This window comes from Hevea brasiliensis, chromosome 16, assembly GCF_030052815.1.
Source record: "Hevea brasiliensis isolate MT/VB/25A 57/8 chromosome 16, ASM3005281v1, whole genome shotgun sequence".
Lineage (NCBI taxonomy): Eukaryota > Viridiplantae > Streptophyta > Magnoliopsida > Malpighiales > Euphorbiaceae > Hevea > Hevea brasiliensis.
The window spans coordinates 485,907-508,738 of NC_079508.1; the positions used below are offsets into that span (position 1 = coordinate 485,907).

The 22,832-nt window shown below is 36.7% G+C and overlaps 1 protein-coding gene across 1 annotated transcript; it reads left to right on the forward strand.

Moving 5' to 3' along the window:
- The first annotated feature begins 21,481 nt into the window (after positions 1-21,481).
- LOC131174435 (uncharacterized) lies at positions 21,482-22,626 on the forward strand. The gene is made up of 4 exons (XM_058137748.1): positions 21,482-21,527; positions 21,582-21,674; positions 21,810-21,941; positions 22,187-22,626. The coding sequence occupies exons 1-4, from the start codon at positions 21,482-21,484 to the stop codon at positions 22,624-22,626; spliced, it is 711 nt and encodes a 236-aa protein (XP_057993731.1).
- Positions 22,627-22,832: the final 206 nt, after the last annotated feature.

Consider the following 22,832-nt stretch of genomic DNA (forward strand, 5'->3'; position numbering starts at 1 on the left):
GTGTTTTAGCCGAAAACATCTATCACTGTCATGGCCATGAGTTTGATGGAATTGGCAGTATAGGTTAGCATTATAATTTGGTGGTAATGGGTTTGGTGGCGGTCTAAGTGCTAAAGGTTGGAGAAGACCCCAAGCTTTGAGTCACTCGAAGACTTTAGATAGGGGTTGGTTGAACTGAGAGAACTTTCTAGGGGTCGGGACACGGTTTGAACCTCAATGACTTTGTTTTCCCTAGTAATGTTGCCAACTGACTGGTATCCTCCCCTCTTGGGCTGATAACTCTTCCTTTCATTGTTCAATACATCCTCCACTAATACCTCAGCATCATATAGCTATTCAAAGGTAGCCAAGGGATAATAACAAAGTTTCTAACTAGGTTGCAAACTTTTCACTACCAATCGCACTTGATCTTTTTTAGCAGGCCTATTAGTCATCTTCATGGCCTTTTTCCTCCATCTCAACAAACACTCTGAAAAGGTTTCATTAGGTTTTTGCCTAGTGGTCTCTAAGTCTCTCATGGTAACATCTAAAGCTGTACTATAGAAGTATTGTTGCACAAATCTCCTAATTAGCTCCTCCCAATCTTTTCTCACAGTGGCTTCTAGCCCATGATACCATGAAGATGCAACCCCTTCTAGTGACTTGGTTCTTAGTCAAACCAGTTGTCTTCATGACTATCAGATAAGACCTGAGGTGGGTTTTTGGGTTACCAGTACCATCGAATTTAGCCAAATCAGGCATCTTGAAATTTTCGAGTAGATTTCCATCCATTTGCATGTCAAAGTCATCTGCATCTAACAGCTCCATTCCAGTAAATTCAGCTTGCTTTTTCACACTGGCCTGAAGTTTTTCCATCATCTCAGTAATAATTCTAATCTCCTCACTTGTCCCCTTTTCTTTCTTTTTGGCCTTGTCTTGGAGATAATCTTCTTCATCCCAAAGGTCATCAAAGGACTTCTTTTTACCAGTCTCTTCTTCGGGCCTTTTCACCTGAATGTCACTAGGCCCACCCATCTCTAGCTTCTTCTCAAAGTTGGCCATGATTTTTCCTTCACGCTCAGCCATCTTGGCATTCAAAGCTTCCTCAACCATCTGTCTAAACATGACCTTAGTGTCTTCCATTTTAACTTGTGCAGGTGTGACTCTTACTATTCTCTTTCCCTCCCTAACCCAAGTGACCTGGTTAGAAGTCTTCTCGATGTGTTCTAAAGCTATGTTTACCACAAGAGAAAAAAATACAAGGTTTTAACATCTTATGCTATGTACAAATGCAATGCATGAATGTATGAATATGAACTTTCATTTTTACCTTTGCCTTTACAAAACCAAAACCGAACCGTACTAATAAGACCAAAACTGAACCAAAACCAAATTGTATAAACCGAACTAAAATCAAACCAAAGACTAAATAAAAAAACTGAAAAGAATATCTCCAGAACTGAATCTTTGCCCCCTTATACCTTTAACTCTCATGTGTAGGGCAGGAAAAAAAATTTTTATCCTAGGCTACGATACACTAGATGCACCTACAGGGGGTGGTCTAGGGCGACCTTTCCTTTATAAACAAATGATTTGTATCCTTAAAGTTTAATTATAAGTAAGCATCCTCTTGCTTAACATGGGTTTTAAAATGGACTTGGGCCTATACACACATTGGGTTTATGCATAGGCCTAGGTTCATCTCAACTACCACTAGAACTTATGGTTTGAACAGTAAGGATATGAATCCAGTACAATAAAAATCTACGGGGTACCTAGGGTTGAAATCTATGGCTCATGGGCTTCATTGGGTAGGAAAAGCGTTACCCATGCGAGAGCTTGTCCATTAAGCACAATAGCCGGAGTTGTGGCTCTTTTATATACTTGAAGTTACGAGCATGGGGTGCTAGCATTCACCAATTCGTCATAGCTCAAGTAGAACCATGGTCTCCTTGGCTAGTACTAACGGGGCTAAAAGGGTAAGGGTGATCTGTGTGATAGTGTAGTGCAATGCAAAAAGTTTAACAGAGAAATAATATTAGACTAATAGAAACATGTTGGAGTAACTATCCATTTAGTCACCAGTGGAGTCGCCAAACTGTGGGAGGGGGTGTGGGGCGAAATATCATCCATTGGAATTATATAAAATGCACCAGGTAATGTCCAGGAAAGATGGTGGAGTCACAAAGTCTCACTTAAGTACCACCTCCTTAGACAATATTTCCTAGACATGCACTTCATACAATTCTAATAGAATCAAACCACTAGTAAGTACCGTCTTCTCATAACACTACCACGGTACTAAGGATTTATGCCACGAAGGCATAGATAGATAGGAGTCGCCACCTAGGTAATAACCAGGACATATTCAGTGTTTCTTCTGAGGGTCATGGATGGCAACTTTCTCCTTGCAGAGTTTTTACAACCGTCATTACCATAGCCCAATGTCTAGGAATTAAAAACAAAATTAAAAGAGGATTAGCTTTATATACTCAAGTAGAACCACCCCTTATGCCTGGTTTAGCCTTGTTAATTCGAGTGTCAGTCCTCTACTAATGTTTCTAGAAGTCTTGTTTATTATTCCTTTATTAAACTTTATGTAACACCCCTATTTGTATAGCCTAGTATATGTTACTGTTCCAGTGACTGGTATCGGTCCAGACAATTAAGAGGATTAGAACTATGTTTAAAACATCTAGAAAAGCCCTGATTGAAAATAAATAGTGATTACCAGATGGAAAAGTAAAAATAAGAAAAATAGAACATAAAAGTTTAAATGAGCCGGGAGTCACAACGATGGGTGACCTTCTCGGGAATGACTGCAAGGTCAGTCTAAACTCAAATTTCAAACCGTAAAATGTGACGCTGCGGTCCTTAGGACTATTGCAAACACAGTGGAAAAGAGAAAATCACAAAAAAAAATTTTTAAGCAGGTCAAAAAATTAGGTCAGAGATCCGAAGGAAATATTGAATAACTTGCAAATGGGATCAGACCGGCGAGGGGAAATTTGGTCAATTCACCCCTAAAGGTGATTCCTGACCTAACTGTCCAATAAAATTGGAGAAATGAAAATTTTGGAATAGCAAATTAAATTAAAGAACCATAGAAAAATAAAAGAAAAAGAAAAAAAGAAAAGAAAATTGCCTTATGACATCATGTGTGTGACATCACACATGACCTCATAATTAAATTCTAATTACTTGAAATTTTAACTAAGTAAAAAAAAAAGGATAATTATACATAAAAACGAAATTAAAAAGCTGATTTTCTATCATCTTCTCCATGTTTTGCCATGGCACTCACCTCTCTCATTTCTCTCCCTAAGTTCCTCCATGAAAGCTTAAATTTAAGCTTTCAAAACTCTAAATTTCACTATAAATTTCCTAGTTTCTCAAGTTAAACCTTGATTTTGAGTATTGAAAAGAAGTGTAGAAGAAAGAAATTAGAGAAAAATTGGAGAATTAAGAAGATTAGAAAGCTCAAGTGAGGTAAGAATTTAAATTGAAATTTTTAGTTTAAAACATATTTTTTGAGTTAATTTAACTTAAATTCAAAAGAAAACTATTATGGGGGACCAAATAGAAATTTCAGCCAGCTAGGATTAGGGTTTGAAATGAATGAGTTTGATGGTTTTGAATAATTATTTGAGATGAATTAAATGTATAGATGTTGATTATGTACTTTAAATTCATTAATTGAATGAATTGTGTAAGTTAGGGTTCTTGACACTTAGGGTTTGAGAGAAAAATTGTAGAAAATGGTCAATGGATGTAAATGACCTTATTTGAGTTGAGAAATGGTCAATTGTGACCATTTGTGGTGTGTATGAATTGTTGGAACTAAGTTCCAATTCAGATTGGTGAGGGTCATTCTGTAGGCAGCTTGACCTAGGTCATTTTCAGGGACCAAAACTAAAAATTTATCAACCCAATTGGTGTCAGGCTAATTGGGAATGAAACTAGACACAAAATGGCACATTTTTCATTTAGGAATTATGCTCAGAAAATGACTATAACTTAGTGAACAATTAGGCCAGATCCAGATTAGGGCACATTGACCTGTACAAAAATGACTAAATGAACAGTAGTTACATAAATAACCATAACTTGGTCTAGGAAGGTCCAAATGACCTGAATTTTTACCAGTAGAAAGCTGAGACATAGCCCTACAACTTTATAAAGAAAAAAACCCAAATTTTGACTATAAGCTATTTGAAAATCCACCTGCAGTCAATACACCGAAACTGCCAGAACCAAGAAAGTGCCCAGAATTTTGGGTTTGAATTAATCTGGCCAGCCTTAGGAAAATGGCCATATCTTGGGCTACAAAACTCCAAATGGAGTGATTCAAAAAGGGAATTAAAGATAAGACAGTAAGAAACAACTTTGATGAAGGAAAGTTAGCTAAATTTCCACTATAGATAGACCAATAGAATAGTACAAACAAGTAACCCAAAACTGAAATTTTGAGATTTAACCCTAATAGACTTTGAATTGAATTTGGCAATCAATGCCAACAAAAATATAACTCAAAATGTGTATGTGGGTGTAATTGGAATTAACATATCTAATTAGTATGAAAAAGTCAATATTTTGACTAAATGGTCAAATGAATAGTAGCCACAATTATACTAAGTACAAATGACTCAATTTTATAAGATAAATTAAGTGTAGAAAATTTAGTTATTGAATTTATTTATTAGAAATGAATTGAATAGATATTGAAACACTCTAGTTATGTGTTTTAGTGGGAAAGGAGCCCTCCAAGAAAGGAGGAGGAATTGAACCAAGACAAGTCTAGATAAGAGGTTTGCGCACAACTAACTCTTTTGTTATTTTTCACTTCTAAATTGATTTGAATAAATTTATTGTATGATTTATGATTTTTGTTGTGTTGAGAATTTTAACTTGTTGAATGAAATTGTATAAATTAAATGTAAATTTTCTTATGCATTTAAGGATTTATTGCATGGGTTTGAGGATTGTAAATTTTAAGTTTGATGTGTTGCCAACCTTGAGCATGAATTTATAATGATTAAATATATTAATGGTTTGTAAGCACTTTTGTAAATAGAATTTGTTTTGAATATGATTTGAAATCACAGTTGACATGGCAATATGTTTTGAATTCTCATTAGCTTGTCTAGTGAGATATCTCCTCCACTAGATGGGGTGAGTTCCTTCCTCTCTGGCTTGCCAATTGGGGAAGAATTTGGATGAATACTCATATATACTAGCTAGTCTTTGTTCCTCCCTTTTAGCCTCGGTTATTGGGAGAGTTTGAAATGTCGTGGTGTACAATACGGTATCTATTATGAATTTTGTGTCATGGGTCCAACTGTGTGAATTGTTGGCAACACCCTTTAAATTATGCATAGTTTGATAAATTGTGATTGAAACAAATAATTTGTCAGTGACTCAAAATTTTTGTATTGTTTTAGGATTTAAAAGAAATGTAGATAAATAGTTACTATTTGATCAAAATGTTATTCAAATGAATAATTTGCATGAATGAAAATATTGATTTCTGGATGTCATGAATTTTGAAGAATTTAGAAATTTTAAATTTTTATTTGCTATGAATTGTCAAAGCATAACTTGTATTAAGTTTTAAATTATTAGTTTGTACACCACTGAGTTCACCACTCAGCGATAGCTTTATATGCTGTTGCAGGTGAAAGAAAATATAAAGCAGCTAAGCGAGATTACTGAAAGACACTATGAAACTATCTTTGGGTATATCATAAGTATACCCTTGTACATTAGATTTTGATGTAATTCTGTAATTATATGTATGTAATTTCATTTGAGCAGTGTATCAGCTCCTTTGTAATATATTTTTGGACTGTAATCAAATACAAATTATTGTAATATTATCTTAAGATTTTATCTACTTATAAAATTTTATACTACTAAATTTTTAATGCTCCTAGGAATGTAAATATAAATTTTGTTACCTTAATGAGATATTTCAATGTTTGATTTAATTTAAACTGTGTATTGAGGTGCTTGTGCTGATTTGTGAAATGAAATTGATTAATGGAGTTGTGATTGAGAAATATATTGGGAGTGTCTTTATTTTCAGGTTTTGAAGAACTGTTTTCTCAAAATACAGACGGCACTCTGCCGAAATTTTTATAAAAATTGCTGAGATTTTAAATATCTAAAAATTTAATTTATGTTTGGACTTTAAATAAAGGTTTTTAATATCTGAAAAAATTTTACCCACCAATTTAAAAATGAACGAAAACTATTTTAAAATCCCTTGTAGTATATTTAATGGGTTACCGGTAGGCGAAGTACGGTAATTCATTAGGTGTACTACGGGAGCATGTTACATCTTACGAGGAGTAGGGTATGACATGTTTTAGTAGTATCAGAGCTAGTTTTTAAAGTAAATTTTAAACTGCGAATTTGAAATATTTTTTGATAAGTACAACTGCTCGAATGTTTGATACATATAGTACATTTACATCATAAATATGAACTAACGAGGAGAAATCTCCTTGTGTTGGTTGTACAGAAAAAAAAAATCCTGTGAATAGATATGGACAAGGGGGATAAAATGGTAAAGCAGTCTGATATAGCTAACGTACAAGGAGAGGCCTTAGTTCCACAGAGCGTTGGAGGTCTAGCTGCACCAGTCCCTCCTATACAAATTACTGCACAAATGGCCCAGCATATGGCCATGTTCTTTCAGCAAATGGCTGATAATCTGTCAGCCCAGGCCCAAGTACAAACCCAACTCCCTCAAAAGCAGCGTGAAAAAGAGAAAAGTGGGAAACCTATCGGTCAAAGTTCGAGTAGTAATTTGGGAAAGAGAAAAGATTTCGAGGGACCCCAAGCTCCTAAGTATAACAGAGGCGGATCTTCAGGGTTGAAGCAATCAAGAGCCATTTGTCAAAGAACTAGAAGTTCCTACCCTATTTTTTTATTTGTGACGTTTATGGAAAATTAAACGGGAGTATTTACTATAAGGTTACTGGAGCCTGCTTCAATTGTAGTGGAATCGGACATTACGCCCGAGATTGTATTAAAGCACGTCGATTTATGCCACATACTATAGCAGAGGAATCAGTCCAAGGTTCTGATTTTAGAGGCTCATTAATAGTTAGTAGGGGCAGAGGTAAAAGTAGAGACAGCACTTCGGGTAATCCTAGCACAATGGACCCCCGAGCAGAGGAATACACTAGAAAGAGGGAACGCCATGCATCAAGGGGAAAAAGCAGAGACTTTAGATGTAGTTGCCGGTACGTTCTTAACTTTTGAAAGGAATAATTATGTACTATTTGATTCCGGCTCTACTTATTTTTATGCTAATGCTAGAATTATATGTTCTACTGCTATTCCCTTGCATGGAGATAAATTTTGATGTATTAGTAATTAGTCTTTTAGGATAAGAATTGCGATAATAAGCCTGATTGGAATTAATTTTGAAAAAGTTTCTAGTGAGAGACATCTCCTAGACTACGATAAATTATAAAGTTAATTAGTAAGCCTAATTAGGTAAGGCAAGAGGACCTAAAAGTAAGTAAGTTATAGTAATATATCTGCCCTAGATGAATGCAAAGGTATTATTGTTGATAGATGTTAGTAGATACCATAATCAAAATAAGTTTAAGATGTTAGTGGATTTGAGAGAAATAAGATATAGGGAAGGTAGATCTATTGGGATGCATCTTAGTAACTAAATGTTCTTGATGTTTATGCTGTAAGCTACAGATTACAGTACTGACTTGGGATTTATTGTGTAGAGCTACGTACTACCCAATAATATACAAGGATAAGAATAGTTACAAATGGCTTTCAGTCTGGTACAAATATACTAGAATAGAGTTTTATTATTAGAACTGAGTTTGAAAATCCTAATTCGGGATTTAAAACTCTATAATTAGAATATCAAAAGATCATGCTTGCAAGGTAGTGAGAGTTAAAGACTCCGTTACCCTAGCATGAATTACAGTACATTAGGAATTGTTATGGGACTAGAGATTTTAGTATGGTCAAAATTTAAAAAATAACACCTATAGGGCTAAGTCATCCAGTCTCCTATATGGGGTTATAGTTGTTTTAGTATTGCAATGGATCTTTTGCTCAAAGTTTAGTAAGGAATAGTATTCTATTTGTGTAGCAGTAAGACACAAAATATAATTTTGTTCCCTTAGAAGAGATAAGATGCTATGGATGATAATTATAACTTATAAAACAGTTAAGAAATGATGTTCTATTGATAACAGTAATTCGATAGGAACTAGTTGGCTAGGTATTCTTTAGGAAGAGCACAATTTTATTGTGCGGAGTTAATTCAAGTGTCAGTCCTCTACTAGTGTTTCTAGAAGTCTTGTTTATTATTCCTTTATTAAACTTTATCCTAAAAAATGCAATTCTAATCCTACACAAACAAGTAATTTACAAAAGGGATGTTGTTTACACACAATTTTCATGCACAAGTAATTTCTATCTATGGGGTTGCTAATTATTTAAATGATATTTACCAGATGACTAAAATTAATTTATTATTGAGAATTTAATTTATAAATAAATTCAATTTCAAATAACCCTACATTTCTATTTAACCTAATTAATTAATTTTCACTAAGTTACCCTAAGGATAATTGAACTAAGTTAATTATGTACATATGTAATTTATTCTAATATCACATAAGGCCCAAAGACTTTTGGGATATCTTAATTATGTAGCAGATTTCTTTAAGAATATCAAAATCTTGTGTCAACCTCTATTGCCATCTCATTTAATTGTATTATTTGATTTTTTTTCTTCATATTATATATCTGGTGGTTTTGGCCTAGAATATAATAGTTTGTAGTTCTTAGCAAATTATTTCTACTTTGATATACTTTATTTATTTCTAAATCATCTTAAGATTGAAACTAACTGTGACACCCCTTACCCGTGTACAGTATACCCGAGTAAGTAATGCCACACGGTGTACTGGCACACTCTAATATACCTTACTTAATTTGTGTCATGCTTTTGAAGTTAATTTATGAAATATGATTTATTTTAACCATTTATAAAAAGTATTATTCATTTGAGGTTCCGAAGATTTTAAGGAAAATTCGGCGGAGTACCGGCTAAAAATGGAGAAAACAGTTCTTCGGAACCTGTTAAAAACACTTCCAATATACAATTTCATTCATTCTCAACTCCAATATCATCAACAAAACTCAATATCAATATCTCAATAATTTGTCAATTTCAGGTCTCAACAACCTTTTCATTTCTCAAAACATCCCTTTCTCAGGGTTCTCATATAATAACAACCATTAAATACCCAAATTAATACCATACATGACCATAAATCTTTATTATTTACATGAACCTCAAAATACATTACATAAATCCCAAATACATATGAGAAAATAAAAAGTTAATTACAAAATGACAAAATGACATCTAGTGTCCTACCAATGCACTGCAGGTGACGAGGTGACACGGACACTGAGCAGAACTGCCGGATGGACTCACCCAGTTTGTGGTCTACTGGGCTCGCGATCGGGATCTCCAGTACCTACGCGTGGCAAAAGCAACGCGCTAAGCAATAATGCTTAGTGGTGCAATAATATAATAAAAGAAAATAGCAAGAAAATAAATGTGTATAGAATGTGTATGCTTTCTTTGTTTGGTATTGATATATTCATTGTTTCATTAACGTTGTTCACTTTTATTCATTTGGTTGTCCAAGTAACCTACACTAGATGACTGGACTGGATAACGGGTAAACTGGCACTGGGTACCTAGTACCTCGGGCCGTCACACCATCGGTCACATGCGTATCTCCCAGTGTGCAACAGAACAACTAATAAGCTGTAAATAATATCAGGCACAAGGCCAAGTCTCAATACAAAGTCAGAATGGCTAAAAGCCATGAAATCACAGAATGGCATTTTTTCCATGTGCAGTACTGCTAACTGAACCCTATTGGCATGCCAAACTATCCAAACCAATCATGTTAGGTATACTAGGGCATTTGAAACTTTTAAATTCTTCAATTTGTGAATTTCAACTTTTTTTGTGTCACTATTCATCATTGGTCAACAAAAATATTGACTTTTAGAATAAAAATATGTACATTGACTTTGGCACTCCCAACATACCACATTTGGTGTTTAAAACTTGTTGGCATTAAGTGTTAATACCATTTCAAAGTGTAAACCCACACAAGCAGAATTTTCAGTTTTGGTGAGTTAACTTCACTGTTCCATTGGATACTGTTACTGTTGGAATTTGAAGAAATGTAAAACATGAAAGTTGTTCCTTATTTTGTCTAGTTGAATTTCCTTTTTTGAATCACTCCATTTGGAGTTTTGTAGCTCCAGATATGGCCCAAAAACCCAAGCTGGCCGGATTGCCAAATCTGCAGATTTACCATATCTACAGTGCATGAACAGTAACTAGAGTCACTTGGTTGGATGGGTTCTGGCCATAATTTGGGGTAGGTTCCTTCATGAAAGTTGTTTGTCTATGTCTTAACTTGTTGCTGTAAAAATTTCAGGCCAATTGACCAAATCTACAGTGAGTTATGGCCAAATGAACAGTTACTGTTCATTTGGTCAATTCTGCAGAATTCAGTGCAGGGTATCCGGATTGGGGCTAAGTTTTGGTCCTCTTGCTTTGGTCTTTTGGGCATGGTTTCTTCAGCAAAAATGTGCCATTATAAGCCTAGTTTCATGTACAATTGGCCAAACTTCAATTGGACTAACACAGCCCAAGTTATGGCAGTGCAAAGGGACTGAATTTTCAGTCCCTATGCTGCTGTCCATAGGCAGATTTCACCTTCACTTTACCATCCAATTTTTCAGTTCTAATTAGGGTCAACCTACCTAAAATGGTCACTAATTGACCATTAAAAAGTTCTCTAACCATTTCCTAAGCTAAGTCACAATTTCACCTTTCCAAACCCTAATGTCCAAACCAATTACTCATAAACCTTTATTAACATGCTTAGTTCAATCTCCATGCATATTAATACCTTAACCATGATTTCCAACCACTCTAAGTTTATTAAACAATCAAACTCAATCTCCCATAGGGCTGCCGAAAATTGAAGGTACCCTTAACACATGTGATTTACTTAAATTTCTTAAAATCTCTTAGCTCAAAATGATGTTTTAACTAAAATTAAAAGAATGAGAACAAAAGTGTAGCACTAACCTTGATTGGGCAGAATTTCCAAAGCCCTAAACTTCACTTTTTTCCTCTTGTTGCCAAAAACTTCCTTAGGGTGTGTAGATTAATTTTAGTGAAGATGACTTAGGGTTTTGGGGTGAGGTTTGAGAGGTTTGAGAGCTTGAAAATGAAGAAAATGGAGGTTTGGCTATGGAATTTTGAGAGCTACGGGTATGTTTTTGTGGGAGTGGTGGCTGCTGCAAATTTTTGGTGAATTTATTCTTCATTTAGCCTCTTTTATTGTTTATTTAAATGGTTGTTAAATTATAATTGGTGGAGACTTTCACATGACATCATAATGATGTCATATTTGGCATTTTAGTGTATTTTCTTTTTCTTTTCATCACTACTCAATTTCAATTTAATTTCTAGTAATATTTCTTCATATTTTACGTTATATTAATTATTTACTCAACTGGACAAGTCGGCCAAAAATCACCTCGGAAGGCGAAATGACCAAAATGCCCTCCGTTTGGCTTAACGGGTCAAAATCATCTGTACCGATTGAAAAATTTTTCTAGATATTTTCTTGGCATTCTAATGCCATGGGAACCTCAATTACCCTTCTCTGGAGTCCCAAAAATTATTTTATAATTTTTCCCCCGGGACTAGGGCTCCTCGTTATAGAACCGCAACTTCCTCCTGCTACCCATCGCTTGTGCACCTACTGCTTTACTTGGTTGTATTTTACTTCTAAAATTTTTACTAAGTGTTTCTTATTAATATTTGAGTTAATTATGGTTCCTGACTTTAGTTTAAATATTTTTCCGGATGTTCTAGCTGTCCGGACCGACACCGGTCACCGAAACAGTAGGATGTACGGAGTGGTTACCGGGAGGGTGTTACAACTCTTCCCCTCTAATTTAAATTTCGTCCTCGAAATTTACCTGATGCAAACAGTTGAGGGAACTGTTGCCTCATCATTTTTTCACTTTCCCAAGTTGCCTCCTCGATGTTGTGGTGCCTCCAAAGCACTTTCACCAATGGAATCTGCTTGTTTCTCAACTCTTTCACTTCCCGAGCCAAGATCCGTAGAGGTTCTTCTTCATATGTCAAATCCGGTTGTATTTCAATTTCTTCTCTGGAGATGACATGTGAAGGGTCTGAGAGGTATCTTCTGAGCATGGACACGTGGAACACATTGTGGATCTTGTCCACTCCGTGGTAAAGCTAGCCTATAGGCCACTGGACCCACACGTTCAATGACTTCATATGGGCCAATGAACCTAGGGTTTAACTTACCTTTCCTTCCAAACCTCAATACTTTCCTCCATGGTGACACCTTGAGGAACACTTTGTCGCCAACCCCATATTCTATTTCTTTTCTCTTCAGGTCGGCATAAGATTTCTGTCTGTCTGAGGCAACTTTGAGATTGGCTTTGATTAGTTTTACTTTCTCCTCAGTCTGTTTCACCAAGTCTGGCCCTACCAGTTTATCTTCGCCCAATTCAGTCCAGCACACTGGAGTTCTACATTTTCTCCCATATAGTGCTTCATATGGGGCCATTTGAATGCTAGCTTGGTAGCTATTGTTGTATGCAAACTCGCGCTGGGAGGTATCTATCCCAACTTCCTCAAACTCAATGACACAACTCCTCAAAGATATCCTCAAGGACTCGACAAATATTTCATGTTATTATTATCATTCAGTTCTATATTTGTATCAATTTCATGGGTTTCAATTGTTTACCTGGATTACTCTTTCTGATTGCCCATCCGTCTGAGGATGGAAAGCTGTGCTGAAATGGAGTTGTGTACCCAAGGACTCATGTAACTTCTTCCAAAATCTCGATGTAAACCTTGGGTCTCGATCAGATATGATGGAAAGTGGAATTCCATGCAGTCTAACTATCTCACTAATATACAATTCTGCTAACCTCTCTAGTGAGTAGTCACCCTAATCGGCAGAAAGTGTCGACTTTGTCAATCTATCAACTATCACCCATGCTGCATCATGTTTCTTCTGGGTGAGAGGTAGACCACTTACAAAATCCATGGTGACCCGATCCCATTTCCATTCAGGTATGCGTATAGGCTGTAGCAAACCTGATGGAACTTGGTGTTCTGCCTTGACTTGCTGACATGTCAAGCATTTAGTCACATAGTCAGCTATGTCCTTTTTCATACTGTGCCACCAACATCAAGCTTGTGTCATGATACATCTTTGTACTTCCTGGTGCATAGCATATACACTAGTGTGTGCCTCTTTTAGAATATTGGCTTTCAATTCCCCATCATCCGTACACAGTCTTTCTTTATAGTATAGACACCCATCGCTTTCACCCCATAGTCGCTGCTTTTCCTCTCGAGATCTTGCTCATAATAGCCATTAACTTTTCATCTGCCTTTTGCCCATCTAGTATCTGCTGTAGCAGGTTTGGCCTCACTTGCAACTCAGCCAAAATAGCTCCATCTTGAATCAAGGTTAGACGGGCATTCAATGATCTCAAAGCTGTGATGGACTTTCTGCTCAAAGCATCAGCAACTACATTTGCCTGCCCCGGATGGTCGTCAATTACACAGTCATAATCCTTGAGGAACTCCATCCATCGCCTCGGGCTAAGGTTGAGCTCCTTCTGGGTTGGCAAATATTTCAGGCTTTTGTGGTCTGTGTAAATGTAGCACTTTTCACCATACAAGTAATGCCTCCATATCTTCAGTGCGAAGATAATTGCTGCAAGTTCTAGATCATGGGTAGGGTAGTTCTGTTCATGTGGTCTTAGCCGCGGAAGCATAAGCGACCACCTTCCCCTCTTGCATCAAAACCCACCCTAACCCATTATGAGAGGCATCACTGTAGTCCACGAAGTCCGTTCCTGACACTGGCTGTGTTAACACGGGTGCCTCTGTCAACATAGCCTTCAACTTCTCAAACCTGGTCTGACACTTGTCATTCCAGTCAAATCTGACATTCTTGTGTAACAACTTGGTCATTGGAGCAGCTATTAGGGAAAATCCCTTCACAAATCTTCTGTAATACCCAGCTAGCCCCAAGAAGCTTCGACCTCGCTTGTATTCCCGGGAGGCCTCCATTCCATCATCGCTTCTATTTTCTTGGGATCCACCTAATCCCATCACCGACACTATGTGTCCAAGGAATGCAATCTCATTCAGCCAAAAGTCACACTTGGACAACTTAGCATACGCCTTCTTTTCCCGCAGGTTTGCGTAACAATCCTCAAATGCTCATCATGTTCTTCCCCGGTCTTGGAGTACACCGAATATCATCAATAAAAACCACTACGAACCGATCCGGTATGGATGGAAGATATGGTTCATAAGGTCCATGAATGCCGGGTGCATTTGTTAGGCCAAAGGGCATCACCAGAACTCATAATGCCCATACCGGGTCTGAATGCGCCTTGGGCACATCTAAATCCTTCACCTCAATCGATGATACCCTCGATCCGAGATCAATCTTAGAAAATACTCCTGCTCCTTCAACCGATCAAACAGATCATCAATTCTAGGCAACGGATATTTATTCTTCATACCACTTTATTCAACCGCCAGAATCAATACATAGCCTCAAAGTCCCATCCTTCTTTTTCACAAACAAGACCTTGAGCTCCCCATGGTGACACATCAGGCGTATGAACCCCTTATCAAGCAACTCTTGCAACCGAAGTTTTCAACTCCTCAATTCAAGAGGTGCCATCCTATAAGGAGCAATGGAAATGGGTGTCAGACTCGCAGTTGTCTCAATAGCAAATTCGACTTCCCTTTCTCGGTAGCAAACTGTGCAACTCTTCAGAAATACTTCGGTAAGTCTCTCACCGTGGGTATGTCACTCAAGTTTGGCTTAGCTCGCCTAGTATCCACCACATGTGCTAGGTAGGCTTCACACCTTTTCTCATCATTCTTCTTGCAATCGTGGTGAGATGACATTAGACAAGAAATCATCCTTTCCCACAATCGTGATCTCATTACCCTCTCAAGTTTTTAGAGAAATTCTCTTCAATTTGCAATCAACTATTGCCCGATGACGTGACAACCACCCATTCCCAAAATCACGCCAAACTCGTGGAAGGGTAACTCAATCAGTCGGCCAAGAATTCATACCCTGAATCCTTAACGCAACCCTTGTATACTTTGTTCACCACTACATCGTGGCCTAATGGATTAGTGACCGAATGTCTTGGTCACTCTCCCTACCAAGATCCCCTTTCTACGGGTAGATTGATGCAGATGTATGAATGAGTGGATCTTGGATCCACCAATGCATGCACAGTGTAGTGTAGAGGAGAACGCACTCGATGACGCCCGGCATCTTGCTCCTCCCGAGCTCTCGGGCATAATTTCCGCAGTGGTCCGTTATCTCGCCTCTCGCTGGCTCGATGCAGGCCTCGTGATGGTCCCACACTTTGGATTTACTGCACCTTCTACCCCTTGGTGGTGCGAGAACAGTGCATGTCGCTTGTGTTGGAGCAGGTGTAGTAGTTCTGCATGGACGCTTCTTCAATCGATGCTCGTCGACCCACACCTCAAGCGAGCACCGATTTCTCCAACATTCCCCCTTGTGCCATTTCTCGGTGTGGACACGCAGAAGATGCCGGGCTGATCCTCAACCCCATCCTCGAGAGCGCCCACCGATGGTGTGGACCGACTCTCCTAGGGTGAACTGTGGCTGGGCCTCGAGATCGACTCGCCCCGTGGCCGAGCTGAACTTTGTGCAGAGGACCCTTGAACTTCTTCCCCGATGCAGAGCCGAACTCGACTGACCCGGTCCCCTCTTCTGCTGTCTCTCTCTTCTAGTCCACTCACTAATTCTTACTTTTTCAACCTTTATTGCCGCTTCCACTAACTTGGTAAATTCTGTGATTCCCAAGGCAGTGAGCTGTATCTTGATATTGTCATTCAATCCCTCCTCAAATCTCTTGCACCTTTCAGCTTCATTAGGGACTATCTCCCTTCCGTAGCGGCTTAATCGGACAAATTCCTTCTCATATTCAGCCACTGACAACTGTCTCTGCCTCAAGTTAATAAACTCTCTTCTTCTCTCTTCCAGGTATACAGTACCCACATATTTCTTCTTGAATTCAGAGAGGAAGAAATCCCAAGTTACAGCTTCTGGCTGCACCTCACTGGACACAGTGTCCCACCACTCATATGCATCGTCTTGCAGCAAGGATATAGTAGCTTCCAGGTTTTGCTCTGGAGTGCAGTGGAGTTGTTTTAGAATTCTACCCGTTCTGTTCAACCAATTCTTGGCTGCAACAGAGTCATCTTCTCTCTTGCCATAAAAATCCACTGCCCCAAATTTTCTTAGCCTCTCCAAGTGTGATTTCTGCTGTGGAGCTGGTGGTGGTGGTGGTGGTGCTGGCATTACCCCAGCCATCTGTCTAAAGAAGTCGGCCATTTGTTGGAATATGGCCTGTGGAGGCTGAGCAGGCTCTGCTTGAGCTGGCGGAGCAGATTCTCTCATGCCCCGCCTCACCGCCGCAGTGGAGCATGACTCTCCACTTCCTCCTCAACGGCTCTCTGAGATGAAGGATCCATATCCTATTCAAAATAAGAAAGATAAACAGATCTGCGTTAGTGTCACCTCGACTCTTACAAATGCAATGCATGGTATGCACTCAATCTAGGCCCAGAAACGCCTAAACCGTGCTCTGATACCACTAAATGTGACACCCCTTACCCGTGTACAGTATACCCGAGTAAGTAATGCCACACGGTGTACTGGCACACTCTAATATACCTTACTTAATTTGTGTCATGCTTTTGAAGTTAATTTATGAAATATGATTTATTTTAACCATTTATCTAAAGTATTATTCATTTGAGGTTCCAAAGATTTTAAGAAAAATCCGGCGGAGTACCGGCTAAAAATGGAGAAAACAGTTCTTCGGAACCTGTTAAAAACACTTCCAATATACAATTTCATTCATTCTCAACTCCAATATCATCAACAAAACTCAATATCAATATCTCAATAATTTGTCAATTTCAGGTCTCAACAACCTTTTCATTTCTCAAAACATCCCTTTCTCAGGGTTCTCATATAATAACAACCATTAAATACTCAAATTAATACCATACATGACCATAAATCTTTATTATTTACATGAACCTCAAAATACATTACATAAATCCCAAATACATATGAGAAAATAAAAAGTTAATTACAAAATGACAAAATGACATCTAGTGTCCTACCAATGCAATCGCAGTGACGAGGTGACACGGACATCGAGCAGAATCACGGATGGACTCACCTACCTGTGGTCTACTGGGCTCGCGATCGGGATCTCCAGTACCTACGCGTGGCAAAAGCAACGCGCTAAGCAATAATGCTTAGTGGTGCAATAATATAATAAAAGAAAATAACAAGAAAATAAATGTGTATAGAATGTGTATGCTTTCTTTGTTTGGTATTGATATATTCATTGTTTCATTAACGTTGTTCACTTTTATTCATTTGGTTGCCCAAGTAACCTACACTAGATGACTGGACTGGATAACGGGTAACCGCACTGGTACCTAGTACCTCGCCACACCATCGGTCACATGCGTATCTCCCAGGCAAATGTAATGCGGCTAACAAGTCAGAATAATATCAGGCACAAGGCCAAGTCTCAATACAAAGTCAGAATGGCTAAAAGCCATGAAATCACAGAATGGCATTTTTGCCATGTGCAGTATTGCTAACTTAACCCTATTGGCATGCCAAACTATCCAAACCAATCTTGTTATGTATACTAGGGCATTTGAAACTTTTAAATTCTTCAATTTGTGAATTTCAACTTTTTTGGTGTCACTATTCATCATTGGTCAACAAAAATGTTGACTTTTAGAATAAAAATATGTACATTGACTTTGGCACTCGCAACATACCACATTTGGTGTTTAAAACTTGTTGGCATTAAGTGTTAATACCATTTCAAAGTGTAAACCCACACAAGCAGAATTTTCAGTTTTGGTGAGTCAACTTCACTGTTCCATTGGACACTGTTACTATTGGAATTTGAAGAAATGTAAAACATGAAAGTTGTTCCTTATTTTGTCTAGTTGAATTTCCTTTTTTGAATCACTCTATTTGGAGTTTTGTAGCTCCAGATATGGCCCAAAAACCCAAGCTGGCCGGATTGCCAAATCTGCAGATTTACCATATCTACAGTGCATGAACAGTAAATAGAGTCACTTGGTTGGATGGGTTCTGGTCATAATTTGGGGTAGGTTCCTTCATGAAAGTTGTTTTTCTATGTCTTAACTTGTTTCTGTAAAAATTTCAGGCCAATTGACCAAATCTACAGTGAATTATGGCCAAATGAACAGTTACTGTTCATTTGGTCAATTCTGCAGAATTCAGTGCAGGGTATCCGGATTGGGGCCAAGTTTTGGTCCTCTTGCTTTGGTCTTTTGGGCATGGTTTCTTCAGCAAAAATGTGCCATTATAAGCCTAGTTTCATTTCCAATTGGCCAAACTTCAATTGGACTAACACAGCCCAAGTTATGGCAGTGCAAAGGGACTGAATTTTCAATCCCTATGCTGCTGTCCATAGGCAGATTTCACCTTCACTTTACCATCCAATTTTTCAGTTCTAATTAGGGTCAACCTACCTAAAATGGTCATTAATTGACCATTAAAAAGTTCTCTAACCATTTCCTAAGCTAAGTCACAATTTCACCTTTCCAAACCCTAATGTCCAAACCAATTACTCATAAACCTTTATTAACATGCTTAGTTCAATCTCCATGCATATTAATACCTTAACCATGATTTCCAACCACTCTAAGTTTATTAAACAATCAAACTCAATCTCCCATAGGGCTGCCAAAAATTGAAGGTACCCTTAACACATGTGATTTACTTAAATTTCTTAAAATCTCTTAGCTCAAAATGATGTTTTAACTAAAATTAAAAGAATGAGAACAAAAGTGTAGCACTAACCTTGATTGGGCAGAATTTCCAAAGCCCTAAACTTCACTTTCTTCCCTCTTGTTGGCTGCCAAAAACTTCCTTAGGGTGTGTAGATTAATTTTAGTGAAGATGACTTAGGGTTTTGGGGTGAGGTTTGAGAGCTTGAAAATGAAGAAAATGGAGGTTTGGCTATGGAATTTTGAGAGCTACGGGTATGTTTTTGTGGGAGTGGTGGCTGCTGCAAATTTTTGGTGAATTTAGTCTTCATTTAGCCTCTTTTATTGTTTATTTAAATGGTTGTTAAATTATAATTGGTGGAGACTTTCACATGACATCATAATGATGTCATATTTGGCATTTTAGTGTATTTTCTTTTTCTTTTCATCACTACTCAATTTCAATTTAATTTCTAGTAATATTTCTTCATATTTTACGTTATATTAATTATTTACTCAACTGGACAAGTCGGCCAAAAATCACCTCGGAAGGCGAAATGACCAAAATGCCCTCCGTTTGGCTTAACAGGTCAAAATCGTCTGTACCGATTGAAAAATTTTTCTAGGTATTTTCTTGGCATTCTAATGCCATGGGAACCTCAATTACCCTTCTTTGGAGTCTCAAAAATTATTTTATAATTTTTCCCCCGGGTCTAGGGCTCCTCGTTGCGAGAACCGCAACTTCCTCCTGCTACCCATCGCTTGTGCACCTACTGCTTTACTTGGTTGTATTTTACTTCTAAAATTTTTACTAAGTGTTTCTTATTAATATTTGAGTTAATTATGGTTCCTGACTTTAGTTTAAATATTTTTCCAGACGTTCTAGCTGTCCGGACCGACACTGGTCACCGGAACAGTAGGATGTACGGAGCGGTTACCGGGAGGGTGTTACACTAACTCTTTGATTCTTCTATTTCAGATTTGTTTATAACAGCTATGGATTGTGAAGACAAAGATTGCTTTTTAATAAATTGTTCTAATTTCTTTTGAATATTTTCTAAAATATATTCTTAAGGATCTAATTTTATTAAATTGTCTTTAGGGATTTTCTTGAGGTTGAAATAAAGACTTTGTAGAACTTATAGATAAACTTTGTTTTTCTTTTTTATTTTGTACAGAATTTTTAACTCAATCCAATTGAGTAACTATTATAGAAACAATTTGGTTTGAAAAATTTTGATATTGAATATTTTTAATAACTCTTAAAGTAGGTTGTGATCATCTACTATATTTATAACTTTAAAAGGTGAAGTTGTACCTTCTCTATTTTGAAAACTTAATTTTATTTCTCCTAAATTTGGTTAAACAGAAGTAACAATATTATTTGAGAAAGTAATCCATTCTTTGAAAATTTTATTGTTTACTTAAATACTTTAAAAACAAAAATTAATTTGATTATTAAAACAATGAATTTCAAATTTTAAAATTGAAAAAATATATAAAATAAATGAGTTACAATTGGGATTAATTATTTAAATAATTTAAAAGAATAACTATTTACAAAAATAATGTGAAATTGAAAAAAATTTACCAAAATAATGTTTGCTTATAAAAACGCCAGCTAAAAATGAAGATTTAAGGGTTAGGTTTGCTATTGAAAACGTCATTTGAAATAGCATTTTCTATGTGTATGTGTGTAAAACAACAATTTATTTTTGCTCTTGAAAATAAAGTCAAACTGACATTTTCAGGAGTAGTCAAATTATCTATAAGTTGCATATTTCCCTGAAAATGTCAAGTTAAATGCCATTTTCAAGAGCAAAAAAAGGTGCACAGGCTGACGCCATTTAATCATTGGAAATTAGATAAATATTCTCTACCTATGAAAGAGCTAAATGAAAATTTAAAAGGACAGACAAGTGAAAAAAATTGTTGCTCTCTTTTTTTTTTGGATTTTCTCCCTCTTTTTCTACTTAAATTGGGTTACAATTTTGATAGTTGAATGCCTAATAATTTTTTTCCAAGTTATATTGGTATTAGGAGATTAGATAAAATAGGAAGTTTAGTAGAATTTAAATTATAAACTTTAATAATTAGAGTTCCAAAAGAACTAAATTTTAGTTGCTTGTATATATCATTAGTTGGTTGGCCATTATATTATAAAGAGCTAACGAAGTGGAGAGGTGTATCAAATTTTATGAGTTTTGTTTGGATGACTTATAAGAGTAAGAAAAATAATTAGTAGTTATAATTATTTTTCCTTTATAGTGGAGTTTTTTGGTGAAGTAAACATGCACTGAATCATGTTAAATTTTGTGTTCTTTAATTTGTATGTGTGTGATTTTCACAACAAGTGGTATTAGAACTGTGCTTTGAGATGTCAAAGATGGTTAGTAAAAAATTTGAGGTGGAGTTGTTTGATGGGAAAATAATTTTAGTTTGTGGCAAAGCACCGTGAAGGATGTCCTTGTACAACAAAGATTAATTAAAGCACTGAACGAGAAACAACCAATGACCATGAAAGATGATGAGTGGGAGGAGCTTCAACAAAAGAGTAGTGAGTAGAATTCAATTGACGTTAACCCCTAATGTGAAGTACAATGTCTTGCAGGAGACTTTGCTAGTTGTTTTGTAGAAAAAATTGGAGAGCCTATCACAAATAGTTTGTACTTGAATGAGTTATACCAACTCAGAATGGAGAAAGGTACTGATGTGAGGGATCACCTTAATGTTTTCAATAAATTAATTACCCAATTGGCTAGTATTGGTGTGAAGATAGATGATGAAGATAAAGCCCTCTTGCTTTTAACTTATCTCCCATAATCTTATAAAAGCTTAGTGACAACCCTAACAGTTAAGAATGAGACTTTGAAGGTGGCAGAGGTTACCACAGTTAGTTTGGATGATGAGAAGTTCAAGAAGACAAGTAGCAGTAATGCAAGTAGAGCTTTTATTGCTAGTTCTAATCATGGTAGAAGCAATTCACATGGAAACAATTAGAGAAGAAATAGTATATTGAGCTTGAGACCATGGGTAGACCTTGAAGATAGAGAATACTACTACTATCATGAGAAGGGCCACATTTAATACCATTGTATGAAGATGAAGAAAGATCTTATAGAGTTTAGACGATCCAAGAAGAGTCACAGAAAAGAAAAAGAAGGAATTGCTGCAATTGCAATTGATGATGGTGTTGACAGTGAATGCTTAATGTAGATGATGATGAAAAAAAGATAAAAGATCCATTACAAGATGAATGGTTAATAGATTCTACTTGCCTATTCCATATTTGCTCAAAGAATGAGTGGTTTAATGTGATTGAAGAAAAGAAAGGAGAGAATGTGAAGCTAGCTAAAGAGAAAAAGATGGAGGTCGAGCGTGTTGGAAGAATGAAGATCAAGCTACATGGTGATCGTGTGAAATTGTTCAATGAAGTGAGGTACATTCCTAAATTTGAAAGGAACTTAATTTCCTTAGGTAAGATTGATTCTTTAGGTTATGGTAATTCAATTCAGGGTGAAGTCATAAGAGTTAGTCAAAGTGCTCTAGTGATCATGAAGGGTGAAAAGATTAGTGCAAAAAATCTTTACAAATTGGAAGGAAGAACATTGATTGGAAGTGTAATGCCCCAGCCACAGGATCATTACTGGCACTAGGGAATAGGTCAGCTTAAGGCTACCGTAACCCATAGCAAGCCTAAGACTATAGGCTTTAACCTTCTAAGGGACCACATAACTGTTTTTGGAACCTTTTTTAAAGTCTAAAGAAGGTTCTTTCCTTCCTTAGACTCAAACTCAACAGAAAGAGCTTATCACCTTAAATGCATTATGCTGAAATTTTCTTTTCCTATTTCTGTATTTAT